Source organism: Sylvia atricapilla, chromosome 10 (genome assembly GCF_009819655.1).
Source record: "Sylvia atricapilla isolate bSylAtr1 chromosome 10, bSylAtr1.pri, whole genome shotgun sequence".
Lineage (NCBI taxonomy): Eukaryota > Metazoa > Chordata > Aves > Passeriformes > Sylviidae > Sylvia > Sylvia atricapilla.
The window spans coordinates 10,456,286-10,478,858 of NC_089149.1; the positions used below are offsets into that span (position 1 = coordinate 10,456,286).

The window sequence follows — 22,573 nt, forward strand, 5'->3', positions numbered from 1 at the left end:
AAGTGGGTGAATGTGGCTGTCTCCAGTATTATTCTGCCCACCTTGAAAAGAGTGGGCTACTCAGATTGTCTGAGGGTATTCAGTAGTTTTTTAAAAGCCCAGTTCCTTTGAGATGTCTGGCAGTGAAATGTATCAGTGTCTTCAGCAAATGTTGGGCTAGGTGTTCGAATGTGATTTAAAGTACTGTGAGCTGCTAATTAATTTAATTTTTTAGTCTGTCCTGCCCTCTTGTCAACCCAGATGTTCTGGTTAAACCCAGAGAAGGGGAAAGTGCATCTGCCCAATGTGTCTTGTAGGTGAGAGATTTTCCAAAAAAGCAATGCAGGCTGCAAAATTGAGAGAAGTCTGAAAAGTCAGATTGTGTCTCTGGTCTTTCCCATACATTCCCACAGCATGGACAAGTCTCTAAAAGCATATCTTTTCTAAAATGCCCCATTTCCCTTTCCCCCTATGTAATGCTGCTGTTTCTGTCCGCCCAGCATGAGTTGAGCTGTGGAGTCCAACTGCTTTGTGAATTAATTGCAGCGACAAAATCTGCTAAAGGAAGAGAGATGAGAAGATGCACTCACAGGAGCCCTGTGGCTCACATGTCGCCGCCGCTGCTGCAGCTCTTTCAGCATTGGACAGAGCTCTGCGGGGCTGCCCCAGAACAGCAAACGCCACAGCTGTCCTCAGCAGCAGGCCTTCCAGAGGGGCTTCCAGAGCTGTGCAGCCTTGGGACATCCCAGAAGGGCTTCCAGGGGTGTGCAGCCTCGGGTTATCCTTCCTGAACTCCTGAGATTTTGCCACAGTTCCTAGCAGCATCAGCAGAAAGCCATAAGAAGCTCAGTACCTTCATTGGGCAGAAGCTTTCATGGAATTTGGTTTTGGCTGGATGATTATTGTGTGTGCTTCTTTGACGGTATTTCAGATAACCTAGTGGAAACTTAAATATTCATTTATAAACCAGTATAAAAATAATACTGCCCATCTGTTTAACTAGTCTTGGTCTGTCTTGTAACAGTTCATTGACCATCTGTTACTGTGGCGTAGAGGTAGACATTGTGAATCCACTTGACTGTGTGGATTTCAGACTTCAGTTTATTTTTGGTTGCTGGTACATATGGACCCTGTCCTGTTACTCTCGATGTGTTTGTTCACAAGGACTTCTTAGCACAGATTTCCCTGGGAGGGGTGTTTCAGAATGGGGGAAGAAGGGGAAGAAAAGCAATTAATTTTCTACTTCAATAATCATAAATAGTTTCTAATTTGGATCCCATCTCACTGTCTTTTCCCCAGCAAGCTGTGTGGATGGATGAAGCAGCCAGGGGAGAGTGGCAATCCAGATGTGAGCTCTCTGATTAATGAAGTCAGTGTCAGGCATGCATAGTAAAACTCAGACAAAATGAATCATTTCAGAGTTCTCTTATCAGTGTTTCTGCTGTCTCCCCTCTTTCACATGGTGTTGAAGGCTGGGCAGGGTGTCTGGGCCCCGCCACAGTGCTCCTTTGTCTCCACATCCAGCAGACATCTGATAAATTAGGATTGTATTTAGCTGACTGGATGCATTTGAAGGGCCTGCTTGTGAGACATGCTCTTGGTTTTAGCACTGATGCTCTTGGTTTTATTAGTGATGCTTTTAGTAGCCCGAGTCAGAGTAATCTCTGCACAAGGCAAAGATCAGGAAGAAGTGTCTCCTTTCCAGGGGCAGCCAATGTTGTGAAAAAGAGCTGATGTTAGGTTGGGCTTGTTGCAGATCACCACTTGTTGCCTCATCTGTGGTGTGTGGCTGTTTTATATTGACCCTTACTGAGTTCAGTCTTGGTGAAAAGCATTGGAAGATTTTTCCTAAGATCATAATGTTGCTCCCTGTGGACAGCTTCCTGGCAGAACTTCATGGTTCAGCAAAGCTGGAAAGGGTGCTGGCTTTTCTTCCTGCTTCTCTTTTACAACAGAGTTAAAATTCACGTCTGTAGTACTCTTGCCTTTGGGTGGCATAAGGTGGAAGTGAAACTTCCTCAGCCAAACCAGGTATGAGCCAGGCAACTGCTAGGCAATTAAACCAAATGTTGACACAGTCTCCATTCCTTTGACGGAGGAGTTTTAGAATGGCTGTGCAAGTGACGCAGGAACATTCCAGGGGCTGGTCTGTACTTGTTCCTATTGCTCATGAAATCCTTTGTGCTTTCTTTCTAAGTTAGTCTATTTAGACAAGCAGCAGCATTCATTCAGGCATCACCTAGCACTCCAAAAGAATCAAGTTCAGCTCTAGATCAGCTATAAGCCATCACAACTCTTCTTGTCAGGAAATCCTTCTAGCACACACAAATGCTGTGGGGAAAAATACAACCATGATAAAGGTTGCATTGGGAGGCACAACATAAACATGGAGACAGAGCAGTGTCCCGGCAAACAGCAGTTTCCAGACTGGGGGAAGCATTTCAAAATCCTACCAGAACCCACAGTATCACTGTGCAAAGAAGTGAGTTCCTATACAGTGAGGAGAAGCAACGAAATCCCCTCTCGTTGGAAACCAATAACGCTCCTCTGTGTGTAACTATAGCAGAACTTGTAGGCAAAACAGGATTATGGTTCTGCATTAGTTATCAGCTAATTAGACCCTTGTTTTTAGACAAGGCCCACTTTATAAAAATCAGGTGAAAGGATTTCTTGCATCTATTACTTTACCAAAGCTTTGTTAACACCTCATCACCTTTAATCTCTCACCATTCATACTTGTATTGAGTAATCTATCTGAATTAGAAGTAGTGTGACCCATTCTCTGCTGAGGCCAGACTGCCAGCTTATAGAAATTACTGAAACGAGGCGCCAAAGTAATGTAAGGACAAATGTCTCCCTGTACAGATTGGCATGAACACTGGAGGCAGCATTTGAGCGTAATATTGACTAATTATTTAACCATGAGTGGCAGCTTTGAACATTGTGTTCTTTTTGCTTCGCTTCCCGCATTTACTGTGAATCCTAATTACGAAGGGAACAAGTATTCCTTCTCAGGTCGCTGAAAACACAGCAGCCAGCTTTGGGAGAGTGCAGGGGATGCAAAGTGGAGGCAGCCGTGAACTGTTCATCAGCCAGTTCTCATACTAGAGCTAGTACTATGTTCTAGCACTAGTACTCACTGAGCAGAGAGAGCAGGTGTTGGCTGGGATCTGGTCTGAAAATTCAAAAGCTGCTGATAAGAGAAAAAATAGATCGTGGACTAAAATGCATAATTTGAAATGAGCCTTTTAGATTATTACCAACATGATCTTTTTCCCCCCTCCCATTTCAGAAGGCTTGGCTTTTTAATGATTCTTTCTGTGATGTTAACGAGACGTGTCCCCAGTTAGATGCTTTTCAGTAGAGGTCATGTGCATCAAGAGATCTGACCCCTAAAAGAGGAATCTAAGCTTCTGGCATTAACTTTGTGGAAATATCTCTGCCGCAGATGGAAACTTATCTGTATTTAAAGGAATATGCATGTACAGCAAACAGCTGGATTCCCTGAATGAGAAGAGACAACTGACAGTTGCTTGAGAAGGCAGATGGTTATCTTATTCATTCCCTTGCTACTGTCATTTGGTCTCCTAACCCATGAGGTGAAAAATAAGACTTCAGCTTCCAAAGAACTGAGACATTAAACATGGCAGTAAGGTCATGGAAATTAATGTTTAGTGTTACACTGAAATTTGTGACACCCTAAGCAATTAGACAAATGCCTAATAAGAAAATTGATCCTATTTATTCTGAAACCCCTAGAGAAAAGGGGTCTCTTCAAGTGTATTTGTGTACAATCACGTCAGACTCATGACATGGACCTCAGTGGAGATTGTGTCCCTTAGGCCCCTGGAATAACCTCTAAGTGCTGAGTTAGGCTTGATGTCTCACCTTTTAATTGAAAACTATGCCAGTGACACAGCCTTATGCCTCGTCTCTATCCCTTGGAGAAAGCCTATCTTCAGGGCTTTCAGAAATTGTAGGATTTCTTGGGTTCAGAGAACATGGTTTTAGCTCTGCCCAGAGATCAGCTGTGGCTCTTGAGTCTGTATGTCCTCTGGGCACGTGCACATTGCTGGGCTCTTCAAGGACAGCCGTCTGCTGCAGCTCCCTGTGCAGCTGCCAGCTCAGCCTCTCTATGGCTTGTTGGGTTTCTCTTCCATACGCAAAAAGTCACCTGGAAGACTTTGCTTGGCCCTCAGGCTCATTCAGAGTCATGAGAGGCACAACTGGAAGACAGTGAGAGCTTCAGTGGTGGAACAAGGTGTGCTGGATTGCTATCCATGCTCCAGCTCCCCTCAGCAAGCCTGCCTGCACACACCTCTGCTTTTGTGGCAGATTGGCACAGGAGTTGTGCCAGGCTAAGGACATCACTGGCTAAAAGATCACATTGCTGCTGCCTTCAGGTGCATTCTTGGAGGTGGGAGTCATGTGCAGTGTAAATATATCCTCTTACTCTTTCATCTGGGGTCAGATGATGCCAGGCTATTATATTAAATGCTCTGTTGCAGTATGTACTCTATGGATGACTTTGTGAATTATACTATTTTCCACAATAAATTAGTTGGAAATCCCCTACCGCTAGACCAGAGTGTTAATACCAGTCATAACTCTTTGTTTCCATTAAGCTTCATTAAGTTAGCTATGGTTGCTACTTGCTGATTTTCCTCTATGAGAAACCTAGTGCCTGTCTTTCCTGGAAGTGCCCAATGGATGATTTTAACTGCAGAGGTTATTGAGATATGGCAAGACCAAGATGTCAAGTTTGGCCTTGAGCATTTGTCTCTGTATTACGGGAAAATTTATTTGTGATGTAAAATGATTGCCAAAAGCCCATTAGATAACTTGATGTCCTCTGTTCCTTCCTATTCCCAAAGTCTGCTGCAGGGCTCTGATTCCAAATGCACTTTTAATAAACTTGCAATTGCATTGTTTGTTTTAATTTAAGGTACCATTTCTGCAAACATAGAGTTGTACCACTTTCTTTTTGCATTTGATATTGAGTTGGTTGTGAATATTAATTAAGGGCCATTAGCAGAGCAAGTGCAGAGCAGTGCAAAATGTGACTGAGCACACATGCTGTACTGCAGTCTGCAGTCTTCTGTGTTGTGCCATTTTTTGATGAGATTTGAAAAATTACAAGTGAAAACATACTCTTCCTTTATTAGCCACTATTATTAGAATCATATGTCTTGAAATGAAGAATCAGTATGCCTGATATATATCAACCTAGCATGCATCTGCAGGTAAATATAATTTTTGAAATGTAGATTAAAGGGGAAATGAAGGTGGGATGGTAACATTCACACAATTTCTCTGGGAGATGCTGGCATTATTTCTCATTTTTAAGGTCCAGGACCTCTGGAGCATGACACAGAGGTGCAAGGCAATTTCTCTATAGGAATGCTGATATACAGACATGCATTTGCATTGGGCCTTTTGTATTCCCTCATAAAATGGAACTCATCCTTGTTTGTGGAGAGGTTGGCACGTGATAACACGTGATAACACGACTCCATGGAAGATATTTGCACATTAGTGTGCTGCTGCTATGCTGCTGAGCGAAGTTCAAGATGAGACCTTGACCATCCTTGCCTGGCTTATCATGAGATAAAAGATCATGCTGTTACACTGCGGAAGAGGCTCTTTTCTTAGGAAGAAACATAAATCCTCCTATCTCAAAGTAGTCTAATTACAAATTACCTGGAGTGAAAAAAAAATGAGTCTTTTACATAATATTTAGTATTTTATTGTTTTACATTTCTTGGATTTTTTTTACCCCTTCATCATCAGGTGATTATTCTTCTCAAAGATGTAACCTGCAGTTGATGGAAATTGCAGCTCTGGGCTGCCCTGGTGATCATGTGAGTTTCCACTTGTTCAAAGAGTGTTATGAGTACAAGTACTGTGTACACCCAAGATTTGTGGTATGCTGTTACTAGGAAAATGAAATGCTTCTTCCTCTGCCTCCAGAATTAATGTGTCTAATAGGTCAAATATGTACTTTATTTTATTCCTTCTTGGGAGAAAGGGGTTTATTAAACAATCTCTCAAAATCACTTCCAAATCTTTTCTCTCTTGTTATTTCTTAGTTACACAGGCCTATTAGGTGTCTCCTCTCTGCTGCTTTTAGAGTTTAATTAAGTCCCTGTTGTCATTGAAGGACTTTGTCTAGGCCTGCAGCCTCAGTATGTGAGTACGAGACTGGGGAACCAGACACTGCTCTGCTGTCTCACTGTCTCCTCACGCAGGCAGGGATTCCAAGCAGCATCCTGGGGTGAATGAAATCCCACTTCCTATTGGCATATTTTACCCAGCTGTCATCACAGGAGAGCCTCATTGATCCAACAACAGCCACCACCAGCCTAGCATCAACGAGTAGCTAAAAATAATGCAGGGTGGAAAAAAACACCTAACATCTAAACATAAATCTCTAATGCCTCAGTAGGGAGCATTGCATTTCCTAATCATTCAGTCAAATTGTTTAAAGATTGATTAATGCTGGAAAGCCTTATGTTTCCACCTTGGTCACTGGTCTCTCCTTCTCCCAGCTCTTTTTTAAGAAGGCAGAAATCTCTTTTGCCTTCCCTCCCATCCTCTGGTAGCTGTTCCTTTGCTTGTGTGCCCTTTTCTCCTGCTGGCCACTGGAGCAGTGGGAGCACCATGCAGTTCCCAGCCACATTGCAGAGCTGTGCTGAGTCCTGCAGCCACCTCCCAAAGAGCAGCACTTTAGGAGAAGTGAAGAGGTACAGGGAACACAGTGTGACACTCAGGGCACCAGTTTTGCCATCTGCAAGCTGACACAGCTCCCACAAACTCAGCTTGTCGAGTTGTGCCACCTGGGCTTGCCACCCACCCTTAACCATAGCACAGGTGGAATGAAATAACACACAGACATGGAGAAAATGGTGAGAATGGATTTTTTTCCCAACCCGTCAGCTGGCCGCCTTTGAAAATCAAAGGCTAGAGCAATTTCTTTCCTCGGGAACACATGCCATGCAATCCTGCTCCATTGTTGCTGGCAGATTTGTTTTTGCACACTTCAGGCAGGAAGAGCGGCACTCTCGGGGCGAAGACACTGGCACAGCGCGAGCGGGATGGGGAGAGGGGAAAGAGCAGCGGGGAAATCTGCGGCAGCTTTGCCACGTTCCCTAGCAACCCACGCCCCCAGAACCGCTTCCAGTGGCTCCTCTTCATCAGTGCAGCTGCATGGGATGTGCCAGCCTCACCGTGGTCTGACTGGCGCTATTTTGGGTGTAAAACACGAAGCGTGTGATTGCAGCGCTGTCATGGGCATAAGGGCTTTGGATTGCTCTCTTGCACAGATGGGAGCAATTCACAAGGAGCGCTGGGAAAGTGACTTTCTGTTCTTGCTTGAATGTTGTCTGGTACCAGCTAGTAAATACTGTCTTGTGGCATAAAGACTTTGGGATGAGTCGATTACATAGCTCCCCTACCGTTTGTTTTCTCCAGAAGGTGGTATTGCAGGGAGAGCTGGCATCGATGTTTCTGGAGTAACTTCTTTCCTTCAATCCACAGCAGACACACGTGGATTTTTGCACAACAGACACGTGGAGCATTCTACAGTCTGGGGCACCTATGATGATTTTCTGAATACTTTTTACTTGCCATTTCCATGCTCCTGGCCAGACTCACTGCATCCTGTCTAGCTTCTGGGAGGTTTTAATAGAGATTCAGCACCGACTGCCAGATGGGCATTCCTGAGGACTAGGACAAAAGAAGCCGGCTGTTTGTCTAAAACAAATATTTACTGCCCATACAGTGGATGCTCTGAATGTGCTGCCTTTTGCACCTGGAGTCAAAGCTGGAGATGGTAAAAGCAGGACAGGGCCTGCTTAGGACCCAGCTTCTTTTTCTTACCATTGCTGAACAAACTTTCCTTGATTTAGTGTTTGGAACAAAACCACCAAGTAACTTAACACTGCATATGAGCTTCCTTTCCTGTAAGCAGCTTCAGCCCTGAAGATGATCCATAGGGCTTTCAGCTGGCTTTGCTCAACTCTGTTGCAGAATATGTCACAACTGCTATCACAATCACAGAAGCATAAACAGTAAAGCCAGAACAGACTTGAAGATCTGTCTGCTGCTCAGAGACAGGATCAACTCTGCCTAAGCTATTCTTCACAAATATTTGTTTGGTCCTACTCTGAAAAGCCTCAGTGATGGAAATCACAGACTCTCCCCAGGCAATCCCTTCCAGCACTTTGCTGGCCTCACTTTCTCATCCTCTGTGTTGCAAACCCTCTAAAGTGCGTGAGTGATTTTCAGATGAGGGTCCTACACAGGGAGGGGGCCTGAGTCCCTTCTTTAATAGTGTAAAACTAATGCAGAAGGGCAGAAAGGGAGCATGGAGAGAATACATAGTATTGAGAGAAAGAAGAGGAAGGAATCTGTAAAGTGCTTGTTGTTCTCAGCTGTTTTTCTAGACATGCTGTTGAAATTTGCATGGCTCTTACGAACAAGTGTAGATGAGGAAGGAGGTGCAGGAAGCATGCTTGCTCTGAAGGTCCTCTAAAAGAGGGAGCCAGGTCCTTAAAAGGAGCCAGGAGAGAGGACGCCCTGAAAGACATGTTAGTTTGACCTGGGAGTTGGTAATAGGAGCCCATGAAAGCCAGACTGACACATGTCCCGCAGATGGGGACAGAGACTTTTAACTTTATTTTTTAAGTAAACCCTGGAGTGTCACCTGCAAGGAAGCTGGTGTCAATCACCCATATCCTCAGAGAGTGGGGTCTTTGTCTGCGGTGTTCACTCTTGGTCTGGCAGTCTGGAAGCCAGTTTTCTTTCTGTGTCATATGTTCTGTGAGAGACAAATGCAGCTGAGGGCTCAGGGGGCTGCAGTTAGTCAGGTCTGGGTTTGGACAGCCTTGTTGACTCAAATAGTGCCTCTCAACTAGCCAGATGAATACACCTGAGTACATTGCTCTCTTTGGCATGTTGATCTAGATTCTCCACTGCTGTGTAAATCAGCGAGTTCCCTGGACAGACCCTGATTTACACCATCTGAATGTCTAGCCCATCCTTTTCAAGTAAATTCAGCAAAATTACATATATATACACCTTTTTTTTTTTCCCTTCAGCCTTTGTTCAGTCAACCTGCGAGCTGCTCAGTCTTTAAAGCACAGGAGGCTGCTGCTGTTGTGGCTGGACAGGACACAAAAATGGTTCATGGACAAAGTGATCTTTCCAATACATCAGAATGGTCCAGGCACAGTGTTGTGTCCAGCCACAGCCCCCAGCCTCCTCAGCTCTGATTGCACATGCCGACAGCTCTGCCAATTCATTCCATTCTCCATGAAGTACTGCTCGACCAATTAGTGAGATAAGCCTGTCTCCAGCCCAGGATGGATGTGGACAGCCTTCTTAGCTGCATCTCTGTACATGGAGGAATGTTTTGACAACTAAACATGGATATTGTTGAGCTGTCAGTTCGACTGTCTCTCCCAAGTGTCTCATTTATTGAGCCGTCAGGCTCTTCTTGACCTCCTCAGAGTCAGTCCCAGCCTCACACGAAAGATGGCACAGAAATACAGCTTGAGCATGGCCTTGTGAGCAGGGTGAGTTTCTTCAAGCATTTGATGCCTTGAGCAGTGTAGATCATTAGGTCTGTATGTCAGTACAGTGGCTGTGCTCTCAGGATGGCAGCAGCCTTAGAGGCTGCAGCTGGGGAAGTTAGATTCTCTTCCTTAGTGCACAGCCTGGTTTGGCTGCCAAGATCCTGGGGCTTTTTGAGAGGCTGATGGGAAAGCAGAGGATGAGGAAAAGCAGCAGAAAAGCTCTGAATCTAGGGAATCCCATATTCCCTTCTGGCTCCAGTGCCAGGCAGAATTCCTTCTCCTTGCCCTTTATTCCATAGGTATTTCTGTAGCACACAGCACAATCCCCAGAGCACAAGCCTCAATACATTTACCATCTTAAGCATCATGGCCATAAAAGTAGTTTTCCATTTGGCTGGAAAGCATGCCTGTGACAAATGTGGGATCACACACATTGCATGTGGCAGGGGAGATGGAAAGGAGGATCATGTGACATTCAAACTCCATATACCACTTCCATGAGGGGGTCAAAAGTGACACTAAGGGTGTAGTGCTCTGCACTACAGATGGGTGGCTATTGTCCCATCAAACACACACACACACACACACACACACGTGTGTGTGTGTGTGTGTGTGTGTGTGTGTGTCTGGAAGCATCTGACCAATCCCATAGATTGAAACTGCTGGGCTTTGTTAGCATTGGATAGTTCCTGTACAAAGGAAATTATTCAGTAAAATCAGTTGAAGCTGTTGCCTCTCCTTTGGTCTTGCTTTCCTGCTTGCTCCCTGCTCTGAGGGTGCTATTAGTCCATCCTTCTATTTTATACAGCTTCTTTGCACTTTGCTCTTCCCTAAGCCACTCTCTGTGTGGTGGGTGCATATCTCCATGTGCTCTCGCTGCACGGACTCTTGTCAGCTCTGGAAGCTCCTGGCCAGGTTGCACTTGCTTCTCCTTCCCCTCTGCCTCATCCCATCCTCCCGTTTGATGCTGGGCTCTGGCTCAAATCACTTACTGCATGCTGCCTTCTGAGTGGTTTTCCCCTCTTCCTACCAGCATATCTCTCTTGCCTTTGTAGTTCTGCCTTTTTTAATTGCTGTATTTGTGTTGCTAAATGCTGATTTGCCCTTTCCTCTGCCTCCCTCCCTATGTTGCCAGATCCCTCAATCCAGATTTGACCTTCACCTCTCTGTTCCTGTGGCTCTTCTCCTCCAAGGGCCATCTCCTGCCCTCTGCACAAGAAGGATTCACAGGATCCACAAGAGGAATGAAACAGCCAACTCCCTCCTGTTCCAGCAGGTTGCAAGGAAAAGGTTGAGACCCTTTGAATATTGAATAGCCATAGTGAAACTTCCTGCAGCATTTTTTGATAGCCCATAACCTCTGCTTCTTTGCCTCCCTGCCACGATATGGCCACCAGCTGGGATGTGCTGGGTCTTCAGCCTGTGGTTCTCTCTTAGGAAAAATCATTCCTCTTCTCTTGCTGCCCTTTTCTCAGTCCCCTCCCTTGTGATTGTGGGAAATTCTTGAGCAGGGACAGTTTTTCAAGGGAGACTTGGAGCTTTTATTTGAGTAATACTTTACTGCCCTGGACTCTATTACAGGAGAATTATGACTTTGTTGAGAAATTTCTACTGCTGTGAGCCAAATGAGAGATCATTTTTGTAAGTACATTGGGTGAAATAAATTATAATCTAGATGACGGGCATTTACCCTGGCCTTTTTCCTCCAAGTGCAGTATAGAATTTGGCACTGCTTTGTTCTGAAAATATTATTTCTGATTATCCTGAGGTAATTGATAGTGAAACATGTACAAGTCCCTTCTAAAGCAGCAGTTCTTAGGCTATCAAGATGACACTCACTCAGGGCTGCAGCCCTCCATTGTTCCCTCCTTCTTTTCTTGGATATTACTCCCTCTGCTCCTGATGGCACTGTTTATTTCACCATCTCTCTCCTTACTGCCAGTATGTCCTGTCCCCTGCCTGATGTTCCTCAGCATCACAGTAGCACCTACAAGTGCACCTCATGCCTTGTGGGTGCAGCTGCACCATGAGCTGGCTGCCAAACCCTTTCCCAGACTCTCATGTGAGCAAGCAGCATCAGGTCTGTGAGCAAACTGCCTGCTTTTGGTGGGGCCCTCCATATAAGAGAAGGTGAAGGGTTCTCTAACTTTTTAATCACCAGTGGTGACCAACTCCAGCCTGGTAATTCTGTGAGAGGCTGTTGTCCTTGCTTGGGCTGGAGATAGGGAGGCCAGGGCTTGCTGGCGGCGTTGTGGTCTGCTCAGTGCTGATGGCCTGGGCAATTGCTCCCTCTGAATTAAATAATGTGTGTTTGCAAATGGTACTTGATGTGATGTTAGGTGACTGAGCTGAGATCCAGGTGACGTACAGATACCTGCAGAGAACTTTTCATGAGGAGAAGTAGTTGTTTTAAATGCAGTAAAGCTTCAGTCTCTTAAAGGTGAACAAAGCAATTCAGCAACAAAACCATCCATATAGATGGTGTAAAATGTAGAGATGCTTTAATTGTGGTAGAGATGAGGTGAATTCTGATTTTTACTGCTTGTATATTGTCTTGAGCTGTGTCAGTATCCCTTAAATAATCTTCTCTACAGTCTTCCACCACAAGACCTGGAGGTGCAAGCAAATGGGGTCTCGCTGTGACTTCGATGAGTAGCAATCTTCTCATTATTATTTGCAAGTGTCACTTTGAAAAATTTTTGTCACTCTTGAAGCACACCTTGTCCAAGAAGTGAGCACAATAAGATGGCCTGAGCAGAATCCAGATGTCTGGACTGTCTCTTAAATTTCTGCCTCCTTTTCCCTGTCTCAGTTACCTGAGAGACTCAAAGTCAAATGAAGGATCATACTCATGCTTACACCCTCTAACGTGTTTGGAGCTCCCTATCTTCTTTCCAAAGGAACTTGTGCTCATTTTATTAAAAGGGGATGGCATCCTCCAGTAACCTCTTCAAGAAACATGGCCTGTGCAAAGTTAAAGGAAAAACAGGAAAGCTCTTAGAATGAAAGCAGCTACACATAAGGAAAAGAGAACAGGTGATTCTGAGATTGGAACATGAGTAAAATGGAGAAATATCCCATTTGTGAAATAAGGAAGAAGCTTCTGAGTCCAGCAGGAATGTAATTTGCTTTACCATACTATTGTTTCCTCAAGTATTATTCTTATTACTTTTATTTATTCAAGACCACTGAGGGCATGATTGGAGATCAGTGTTTGTTTTGAAGATGTTATAATCTTAAAAGACAAAATGTAGGCACATGTGAGTGGAAGGAGGCAGAATTTTGGCTAGTAAAGGTAATTCATAATAGTCAAGATTTGTACTCATTCAGCATCTTTCATTCAAGGATCTCAAAGCAGTTTGTAATGAGGAGTTCATTGAGCCTCTCAAATTCTCTTGAGACAGCCAAGCATTATGAACACCATTTATAACAGCAGGGTGCAGGATCAGACTGGTTAAGAATATTGCTGAGGATAAAGCTCAGGAATCTTACCCTCCAATGCTATGGATGTTGAACCAAGCACCCGCTCCAGTCTGAGAAGCCTTTCTTTTTTTACTGTAATTTTTATATATAATCTTTTAATGTTAAGCAAAATATGTAGTCTTCATTTAAGTCATTGGTGTCCTGGGAAGTTTAATGACCCATGTCACAGTTGACTAAAAGTGAGACTATAGATAGTGGGTTAAACACACTTGGTTAACCATTTGTTTGCTGTTGCAGTTTTCACATGAAAAAACCTTATATTAAAACCTATCTTGGTGATGGAAAGTGATATGATTTTAGGTTTCTTTGTGTGTTAAAACAGAAACACAATTTGCATGTTTTAAGTATCTTTTCTAGCCTATTCAGGCTTCTGGCAAGAAAGCTATATTTAAACTGTTAATACAGTATGAATGCAAGTTTCACATGCAAAATTAGTACCATTAAAATGGTGAGATTTATTTTTCTTTTGAAACAAGCGATGCCCTGGCACTTCTGTTTTTGTTACCTGCTGAGGCCCCGCAGCTGGGGCCGCCTGTTTTGTCACCGGGTGCCGGAGCCGAACCGCGGGGCAGGTGGTGGTGAGGGAGTGCCTGTCACCCCTCCGTGTCTGTGGCAAAACCCTCCAGCCCTGCCTTTCTGAAGGGCTTTGCAAATGAACAACTTTTTAAAAGGGCAAAGCTTAATTATTTCCTTGGATTTTAGGGGTGCTTCTGGAAGGGTGGGCTTTGGGAGGAAGGTGCTTCTTTCTTTCGGTCATTTGGTTGTGGCAATGAATCATCTGGGCGAGTTGAGCACTGTGTCAGCAAGCACATCTTTTTTCATCAGTATGAGAGTTTTCATTCCCATTTTCATTAGGTTTGCCTCTGTGCTTGTCCTATTAGATGGGAATATGGCTTGGTTTGTGGTGAGCCCATGAGCCTTGGAGTCCCAGTCACTGCCACTGGAGCTCCCCACAGCTTGATGTCTTTCAATAGTGCCACCTTAGACTGGCACAAGGGAACCCTGTACAGGTGTTGAGACTCATCTCCTGCCCAAGCAAGGAATCCTAGATGCACTGTGCACGCCAGAATTTATAGTTGAGATGTCAAGAAGTGAATTCAAACTCTTGTACAGCAGTTTACTGTGCTGCTCGGGATCAAAGCTGTGAGACTCTTATCTCCTATGGAAGCTTATGGCTCCTACTCTGAAATGCAGATTTTGACCTGTTGATAGCAGTAAATATAATGCTTAATTAATTAGTGCTTTGAAGGCCATCCTGGAAGCCCACAGGATTATGATGGGAAGAGGAGGGGAATTGATAAGCAGCCTGTAGGGTCTTTACTGCTGGTGATGATCCATGGGAGTAAGAGAGTACTTGACTGAGCCCAGAGAGATGTGGCAAGGCAAGCAGCTTAGAGCAGTATAAAGCCTTTGATCTTGAAACAAATAGATGAGTAAGCAGAGGATGTCCTGATGTAATTTTATGGAGCAGACTGAGCTCTTCCAGCCAAAAACATAGAGCTAAAATGGCACAGTCTCTTTTTGCATATGGGTGTAATAATGGTGCCTCATTCTCTCTCTCAGTAGTACCATCCAGCTGTTCCTTGAGTTCTTGGTTTTTTTAAAAGGGTCTAAAATGTCTGTTACCAAAATAAGTGAGGTTAATGGAAATACACAAAACAAAAAAGCCTGCTCCCCTTTTCACATGAGATAAGCCTTGACAAGTAAAGCAGATTTGTGTAATGATAAGGCCAAGAGGCCTCAGGCGAGATCAGGCACTGCTGCATTTGTTTCTGTATATACATTTAAGCACCAATGGGACATTAAAATGTAGTATTTTATATGTGAAATATGGCTTAAATCTGCTGTTTCCTGAGATAACATGTAAAAAATTTATTATTTGGAGAACCAGGCACTTCTATAATGAGAAATGGTCAGTGTTGCTTGCTCCATAAAAATCTTGCACATCTGCAGTTAACCCTGAATATATAAACAGTCCATAGCATCCAGCAGAAGCAAGGACTTGCCAGAATAGCAGTGAAAGGTGTCATTTAATACAGTCATGCTCAGTGCAGAATCCAGAAGCAGATGGTGGTGTTTACAGAGTATCCAGTTTTTGTAATACCTAGCAAAAATAACCAGTCCTTCCATATTCAAAACATTAGTGAGAATATGAAGAATAGCAAGAAAAGCTACTTAGTCTGTTTACATATAATAGCATAAAACAATCCAAGGACAAAACAGTCATATTCATTTGTTACCATGCTTGATGTTTAATGAAATGTTCTGTCTCTGTGTAGTCACTTTTATCGCAGAAGCTTGAACAGCTCTGCAGCACTGATTAGTTAAGACAGAAATATTGTTAAACCCATTTTACAGATGTATGGTGAGCCTGTTGAATTCAATACCAGCACACAAAGACCAAGATTTGGGGTTCATGACTGTAAGCTAAAAGCTCTGCTCTGGTGAGTCAAAATAAACATCTGTATGAGCAACCTGATTTTCAAAAGTCCAAGGAGCTTCTCAGTTCTGTAGTGATTTTGCATTCTGGCTCTACTGTCTTTTAAAACGATCAACAAGATACCTCCTTTTCCTACCTGTCTGCATCCCAGTTTCACAGTGTAAAAAAAAAGAGGCAATTGTACAAAACTGCAGGCTGTGAAGTTAAAACAGAGGAAAATACTTTTATTGTTATTATTACTCAAATTCTTTGAGCTTAATGCCACAAGAGATCACTGAAACTAAGAGCTTAGCAGGATTAGGATAGGCAATGTGCATGGATAGCTAAGTGAGGATACAGTTGCAATAATGAAGTTTAAAAATAAAGAAATATATCCTCTGGAGCTTTGGTGCAGTTACAAAACTGTCCTATTTCAAAGCCAGGCAGTGTTAAACAAATGAAGGCTCTGCTGGCAGAACTGCATGTTCTGGATTGCTGGTTTGCTGTGGGGTGGCAGGGCAGGTAGGCAGTGAGGGAACCAGTGGCTGTTCCACTCTGGTGTGTCCCAGAAGAGCCCTCTCTCCTGGCAGCCCAACACCTGAAATTTTGGTCTTCTGGTGTGGGCTGGAGGCCACTGGCTGTCAGTGGGTGTCTCCTCACACAGGGCAGCTTCTTCAGAGAATCTTGATGAGCTATCCTCTGACTAGGAGTGAACTCAGGAATGTGCATGCTACAAAGATTCCAGGCAGAATCCTCTTTTCAGGAATCTTTATGTACTCTGGCAGCTGTAACCTTTCACTGGGAAAATAAATCAAGAATTAAAATATTTTTTCTAGTGCATCTCCTCTGTAAGACTTGGCCTTAATTATGAACTGAATTACAGCTGTAGGCAATCTTGATACTTCCTTGGGACCACAGCTCATGAGAGATGTAGCACTATGCTGGATTTCTTGCTCTGAAAGTTTGCAATTGTTTTGGACAGTCAATAACATTAAAAAAAAAAAAGAAAAAAAAAGTTGTCTTTGTCAAACCATTGAACAAAAAATTATGGTGCAATACTTTTTAACTGATGATTAGTTTTGATGAGTGAAGTGTGAAAGGACTAAGTTCATGCAGTTGAAGCAGGAGGAAAAAAATGAAGAGAAAGTAACTATCAGTGAAAGATGTTTCTGGCTGCCTTTCAATTCCAAATTCAGCTAATTCTACCTTCTGAAAAGAAGATAATTCCTACGTTTCTGTAACTGGGAACACGTAATTGAAGTTATTTTCTCCCAGGGAGAAGAAGCTTCTTTTACAAAGTTTGTAAATGGACAAGAAAAATGACCACATACAGTGTATTCTGAATGATGGTGCATTCATCACAGCATCATCTTCAGGTGTCTTTGCAGATTTTGCACTGCAGTTTTTACCCATATGGGTAAATATTTATGTGGAGATGGGGAAGGTTCTTGTTGGTGAATGCACCACACTGATTGCAGAGCTCCCTTTTCTGGGCAGCCCTTACATCTGAGACAGGTCTGGAATAGAAAAACATGTGCCAGGGAAGCACTGAAACAAACATCAGCTTTGTGTACCAAAATAATTTTGCAGTGATTCCACACGACTGCTTCTTTTGACCTGGCTTTTCAGGAACTGAACTTTAATAAGGAAGATGAGCCAGATGTTGTTGCAGCATTTTGATAGTGGCACAAGCAATTAGCTCACTTCCTTTGTAGCATGAAGATACTTTCTGCTACAGGGCTTAACCCTGGAAGTGCTGTTTTTTCCCTCAACATCCTAACTAAGTATGCAGGACAGTGTTTATTTAGGAATGCTTTTGCATCTGCACATGCTACTGCAATCCTATTCTCTTCCTGAGCTTGCTCCTGCAATTTTCTCTTCCCTGAATTTGCTCAGTATTTGATGACAGTAGCAAAAAGGAGGCACTCAGGTGCCTGTGCTTCCAAAGCATAGTCCCTCCTGCCAGCTTTTTTCTTTTTTCCATTTTTGTGGGTCAGTTTATTATCCGTGATGCTTCTGTGGTTAGCCAGACAGAGTGGTGCTCGAAGTCTGCAAGTCAGTGCAGTCCTTTCTTTGAGCTGTGTCTAACTAAGGAAGTGGATATTTGTGTACATTGAGGCATCATGGAGAAAAGAGAATGCATGAATTACCTCGTAGTTTAGACAGCAAACTGAATATCTAGACAGCCTTGATTATTGTACAGATCAGGAGAAAATAGAGGAAATTTAGTCTAAACAACAACACCACAACTCTGTAAGGAAAGCCAGAGTTATATTTTTACCCTGACCTAACAAAGGAGGAGGAAGGAAACTGTTTTGCTGAAACAAGCATTTTGTATTGGACTAAGGATACACTTTCCTCTCTATGTTTGTATGTGTGTGCATGTCCCAGCAAACAGCATGTTCATCTGCATGAAATGCATTTTTCTGGAGTCACGTAGTCAGCATGTGCCATGGGAGGAGGAAAATGATGTGCCTCGCACTACTTATATGCTGGTCAAAAAGGCATAGCATTTTAGTCAAAATAAGTTAAAGTATCTCATAACCTTGTGGTTGGTTTTTGTTATTTCTGCTGACATTGGGTACTGGATAAGAAATCTGCCTGGTTTGGAAAACTGCAGTGTAGCTAAAAAACGAGAGCAGCCTATTTATTGTGTGTATGAGGCAGTGTGGCCTCTGAAACCAGAGAGTCAGACAAAACTGAAAATCGGCAGATTTTGGTCTTTCATTTTAAAGGGCCTAGTCCAAGCCCTTATGAATCAGTTCTGGAGGGCTCCCCAGTTGGGAGGTGTGGTAAGCCAGCATGGAAAAGAGGGAGAGGCTTCACTCACCTGCTACCAAAGCCTGGCTGTGGTGGCCTGCAGGTGTAGTGGCTTTGGTTGCAGAGTGTAGGTCTGCAATGCCAGTACAGCCCCAGTGGGCTGTGTGGGAGTCTGGGAAGTGTAGGGCTCCCAGCAGGCTGTATGCAGGATTTGTCTTTGCCTTAGAGCCCATGTGTGATGCTGGGCAAATCACTTCAGCACCATGTATCTCACTGCCCTTTTCTGTGAACAGACTGTGCCTTGTGCCTTCTGTTTTGGTCTCTTCCATTGCAGGGCCCGAGGGTAAAGGCAGTGTTTCAGATGATGTATGGACAGCAGAAGAGGCTGGTGATGACTAATGGGAAATACAGGGATGGGGGCCATCATCAGCTTCAGACTGTGCTGACTTCTCCATGCAAAGCCTAGGAAAGGACTCCCTGTTGATGGAATGGCAGTGGTCATTCTTTTCTGCACAGAAACTGAAATAGGTACAATAACTGGAATAAACCTTGAGAAGCTCAGTTGCCAGATTGATTTCTCAAGCTAGTAAAGCCTTGGCTGCACTTGCTGTGTTAAAATATATGTTCAGGCAAGATTCGTGGTCGGCTCTAAGGAACAAGAGAGCAAAGGGAAAAAACAGGTTGTTCCAAGATTAAGTGTCTTACGTTTGACACCTTTAACTGATTTATAAGCTGCTTTTTTTTTTTTTTTTTTTTTTTTTTTTTTTTTTTTTTTTTTAGGATTATGCTATATATTATTTCTAATGAAGTAGTTGTAGACTAGCCTTCTAAAAAAAGCCTCAAAGCTCTGGCCAAGGGAGTCTGGATGTTGTGGGTGTTCAAATACCTGCTTCTAGACCTTCTAGTCATATGAGTGGCCTTATCCATATGTCACAGAGATGACACTTACATGACTTAGAAGGCAAATGCAGGTGCACCATACTGCCTGCTTCCATATGTGGAAAAGTAAGTTGTGGTAACCCAAACACCATCAGCATCAACATCAGCATGGTTACATTCGTACAAAAAAGTTTACTGCTCTGTATGTGGACATTCAGCATTTCCAGATGCTCAACAGCCTCCTCTGGACAACTGCTAGGCAACTAGAATTTCTGGAGAAATGCACAAGATCCTTAAATGTTCAGAAAAAAATAGTAAGCAAAAAACCAAAACATCTGTGGGAAAACCTGAATGAATGTTAGGTCCAGTCTATGTTCTCAGTCAGGGAGGCTGAATGTGTGGCAAACAGACCTTGCACAGCCCTTCAGGGAAATTCATCCAGCCTGCGGCTTGTTCCAGGTACACTTTTTTCTCTAGGGCACCATGGCACCCCTCTCCCTTGTGAACTGCTGCTACTCTGCAGCAATGGGTTTTGGGCAGGCAGTGGGTGCAGCTGCTGCACTGAGTGTGTGCACAGCAAATCCAACCCTTCCAAGGGGCACAGGCATCTGCTGAGGCCAACAAGTGAGGGTACAGCTTAGCATGGACCCTAGAAAAGTAAGTATGGTGGGGTCAGGAACATGCAGATGTTTGGGTTTTGATGATTGAAATATTATTATAAAGTGCTGTTCTGAGACCTTCTCTACATTGATTGATGTCTCATTTGAAAACTCCTTCTTGCCTGAAAGAAAAAAAGCATGGAAGCATATAGTTAATGCTCTTGAAGTGCAGTGCTTTAAAGCTGCTGTTCTCTGTTGAATATCACTGGCTCAATAAAGATTCATCATGTCAGATATAGTCCCTAGAAGTGGTCAGTATATTGTTTCTCCAGCGATTTTACATTTTCTTGCCATTTAAGTAGTTATGGAGCATGGAAAAAAGTTTCCTTGTTTCATATCAAAGGTCCAATCCTTGATGTAGGCAGCAATTAATCAATGAAATAATTTGCTTTACTGAAACGATGTGTTTTATAAATAAGTTTGTTTTCATATGCAAGTCTTTCAAGAAAACAGTGCACACAAGGAGAGCTGATGTCAGCATTTTTTAATCCTGAAATGACCGAGTTTCTCCTTATGGACACCAAACTTAGCTTCTTCTAAGAAACTTCTAGGCATAAGACTATTTCTGTGCTTCTCAAAATATGCTATTCTTTTGGTATTTTCCAGGGAGAAAACTCTCTGAGACAGGCTGCAAATACTGCATGCAGCTGTTAGCCTATGAAGGTCGAGACATCTCAGTTTCTATACACGTATTAAAACCTTTGCATCTCTAGTACTAAAAATCTGTGGATCAGCCCCTGATCTCACTAATGTTAACACTAGGACTTGTGTCGAAACAAACAGACAAGAAGACTGGCAGAACTAGCAGCCTGGGATTATCTGTCTTTGTCCATATACTCTACCACTGTAGAATTATCTTTTATGTTGTGTTGTTAAGTGATGGAAACTTTTACCAAGTATGAACTTGAATGCTTCTAAAGCCTTTTTCAATTTTAGAGAACATTTGTATCAATATATTCTTGGAATAATCTTCTGCTTTATTTATTATTCTGTGCTACCCAGTAGACATCAAATTATGAGGCACAGGATACTTCCCATTCTAGGAGGATAGATAGTATTTCTCTGGATGTTCTTCACAATCCATTTCCATTACATTAAGTAAGGTGTTTACTTTCTTGAATCACTTGGGTCTTAAAAAAAAGAAAAATAAGACAAAGAATGAAGTTCAATACTGAACCAATATCCCCCTCCTTACTGTGTGTGAATGCTTTTATACCACTTCACAGGCTTTTCCTTTTTTTTCTTTCAGAGTGGGTATCCAAGCTCTGGACCTGCATCAAGCACTCCTGCCTTCAGGCCTGAAGATGAGCTGGAACATCTGACCAAGAAAATGCTGTATGACATGGAGAATCCTCCCTCTGATGAATACTTTGGTGAGCCATGTCACAAGTGTCTGTGGCCCTCTTCTGTGTTTACCGGGTTCAGTAATGGGAGGCCTGACAGCTGCACTGGTAACGTGGTGACACTCGTGTTGATGGATGTGCTTTCCATGCTTGGGCTGGAAGTGTAATCATCCATAGGAATTCCTCTGTAATTTCAGCATAAATCTCATGCTCACTCACTGTATGTTTATAGTCTTATTGGATATAAAGTTGAATTTTTCAGTGTCTGGTTCATTTTCACACCATCTGTCCCCAGCTTCCAGGCTACCAGTCTGAATTCAGGTGCGGTCGCTGTTGTGCCTGCCTGCCCCATCCCTTCTCATTGCAGCTGCAAAAAAATCTGGCAGTGTAAATGTGTTCTGCTTCCAAGGCATGGATTTTCATTTTCTATGTGCCTGGCACAGATTAAAAGGAAATCCATTTTGAGTCAATCAGGTTGGTTATACATGGGGACCCAGAACTGGGTCCAACAGATACAAGTAAGACAAATCTGGACTGATTGGTTCATAACGGTGTCATCTTCCTTACCTGGAAAAAGATAAACATCTAATTTCCTTCTTAAGTGGTTTAGAGTATAATTATCTTAGTCATCTATAGGTGTAGAATTATATCTTGCCTTTATATGAAATGTAGGTGATAAGGCCTCTGAACTCCTCATTCAAATCAAGAGTCTTGGGCACTATCGATAGATCTGCCTGTGTGCTTAGTTTCTCGCAGGCTTGGGTAATAATGTTATTATGAAACAAACTGCTGTAGTTTGTACAGTTAAAGATGAGCAGGCCATTCATATTGTGTACTTTATCTTCCTTTATTTCATCATTCCTTAAAAATTCATTTAGATTGCCCCCAGGCCTATTTGCTATAGAGTTTGGTTGGACCGAAACATTTCTGGCTTAAAGAAACTTTTATGGTCTGGTTTAATCAGAAAGCAGGTGGAACCGCAGTTTCACTGACAAACAAGGATCTTGCAGTGGCAAGGATCTGATAATATGAAAAGATCATCAAACAAATATTGCCCGTGTAGGTGGGGTTAGTATCAGTCCCAATTCTCTGTCAGTACCTTCTACCTTCTGTGGGCTACGCCCTAATAACCAAAATGTCTTCTCTGTAAACACTGATAGTCATCAGAGTTAATGAACATCACAGACCTGAGGTGTGAGCAGGAATGGCTAACTGAATAGAAAACAGCCAGGGAGCATATTCTGTGTTGCTGCCTTTGACTTCATCTGTGCCCATAGCCATTTGGGTTCACTCTCTGATGTTTTAAACACAAAGCTACAACCAAATGAACATAACATGTATTTAGCCATTAGCTGGGCAGGCAAGAGCGAGAAGCTTTTTTCCTGTCCTCTTCAGGCAAATGGCTGAAGCCCTGGAGCATGAGATCTGATTACAGCAATTTTCTTAATGCAGAACTGTGTGGCAGGAGTTGGTTGA

General features: G+C 43.1%; 1 protein-coding gene across 5 annotated transcripts in view; it reads left to right on the forward strand.

Moving 5' to 3' along the window:
• The window catches only part of LPP (LIM domain containing preferred translocation partner in lipoma), a 318,669-nt gene that overhangs the window by 228,803 nt on the left and 67,293 nt on the right, over nt 1-22,573 (forward strand). For all 5 annotated transcript variants that reach the window (XM_066325946.1, XM_066325945.1, XM_066325948.1 and 2 more), the window contains one exon: nt 21,004-21,127. In XM_066325946.1, the coding sequence (XP_066182043.1) occupies nt 21,004-21,127 (124 nt within the window). The remainder of the gene's footprint in view (nt 1-21,003; nt 21,128-22,573) is intronic.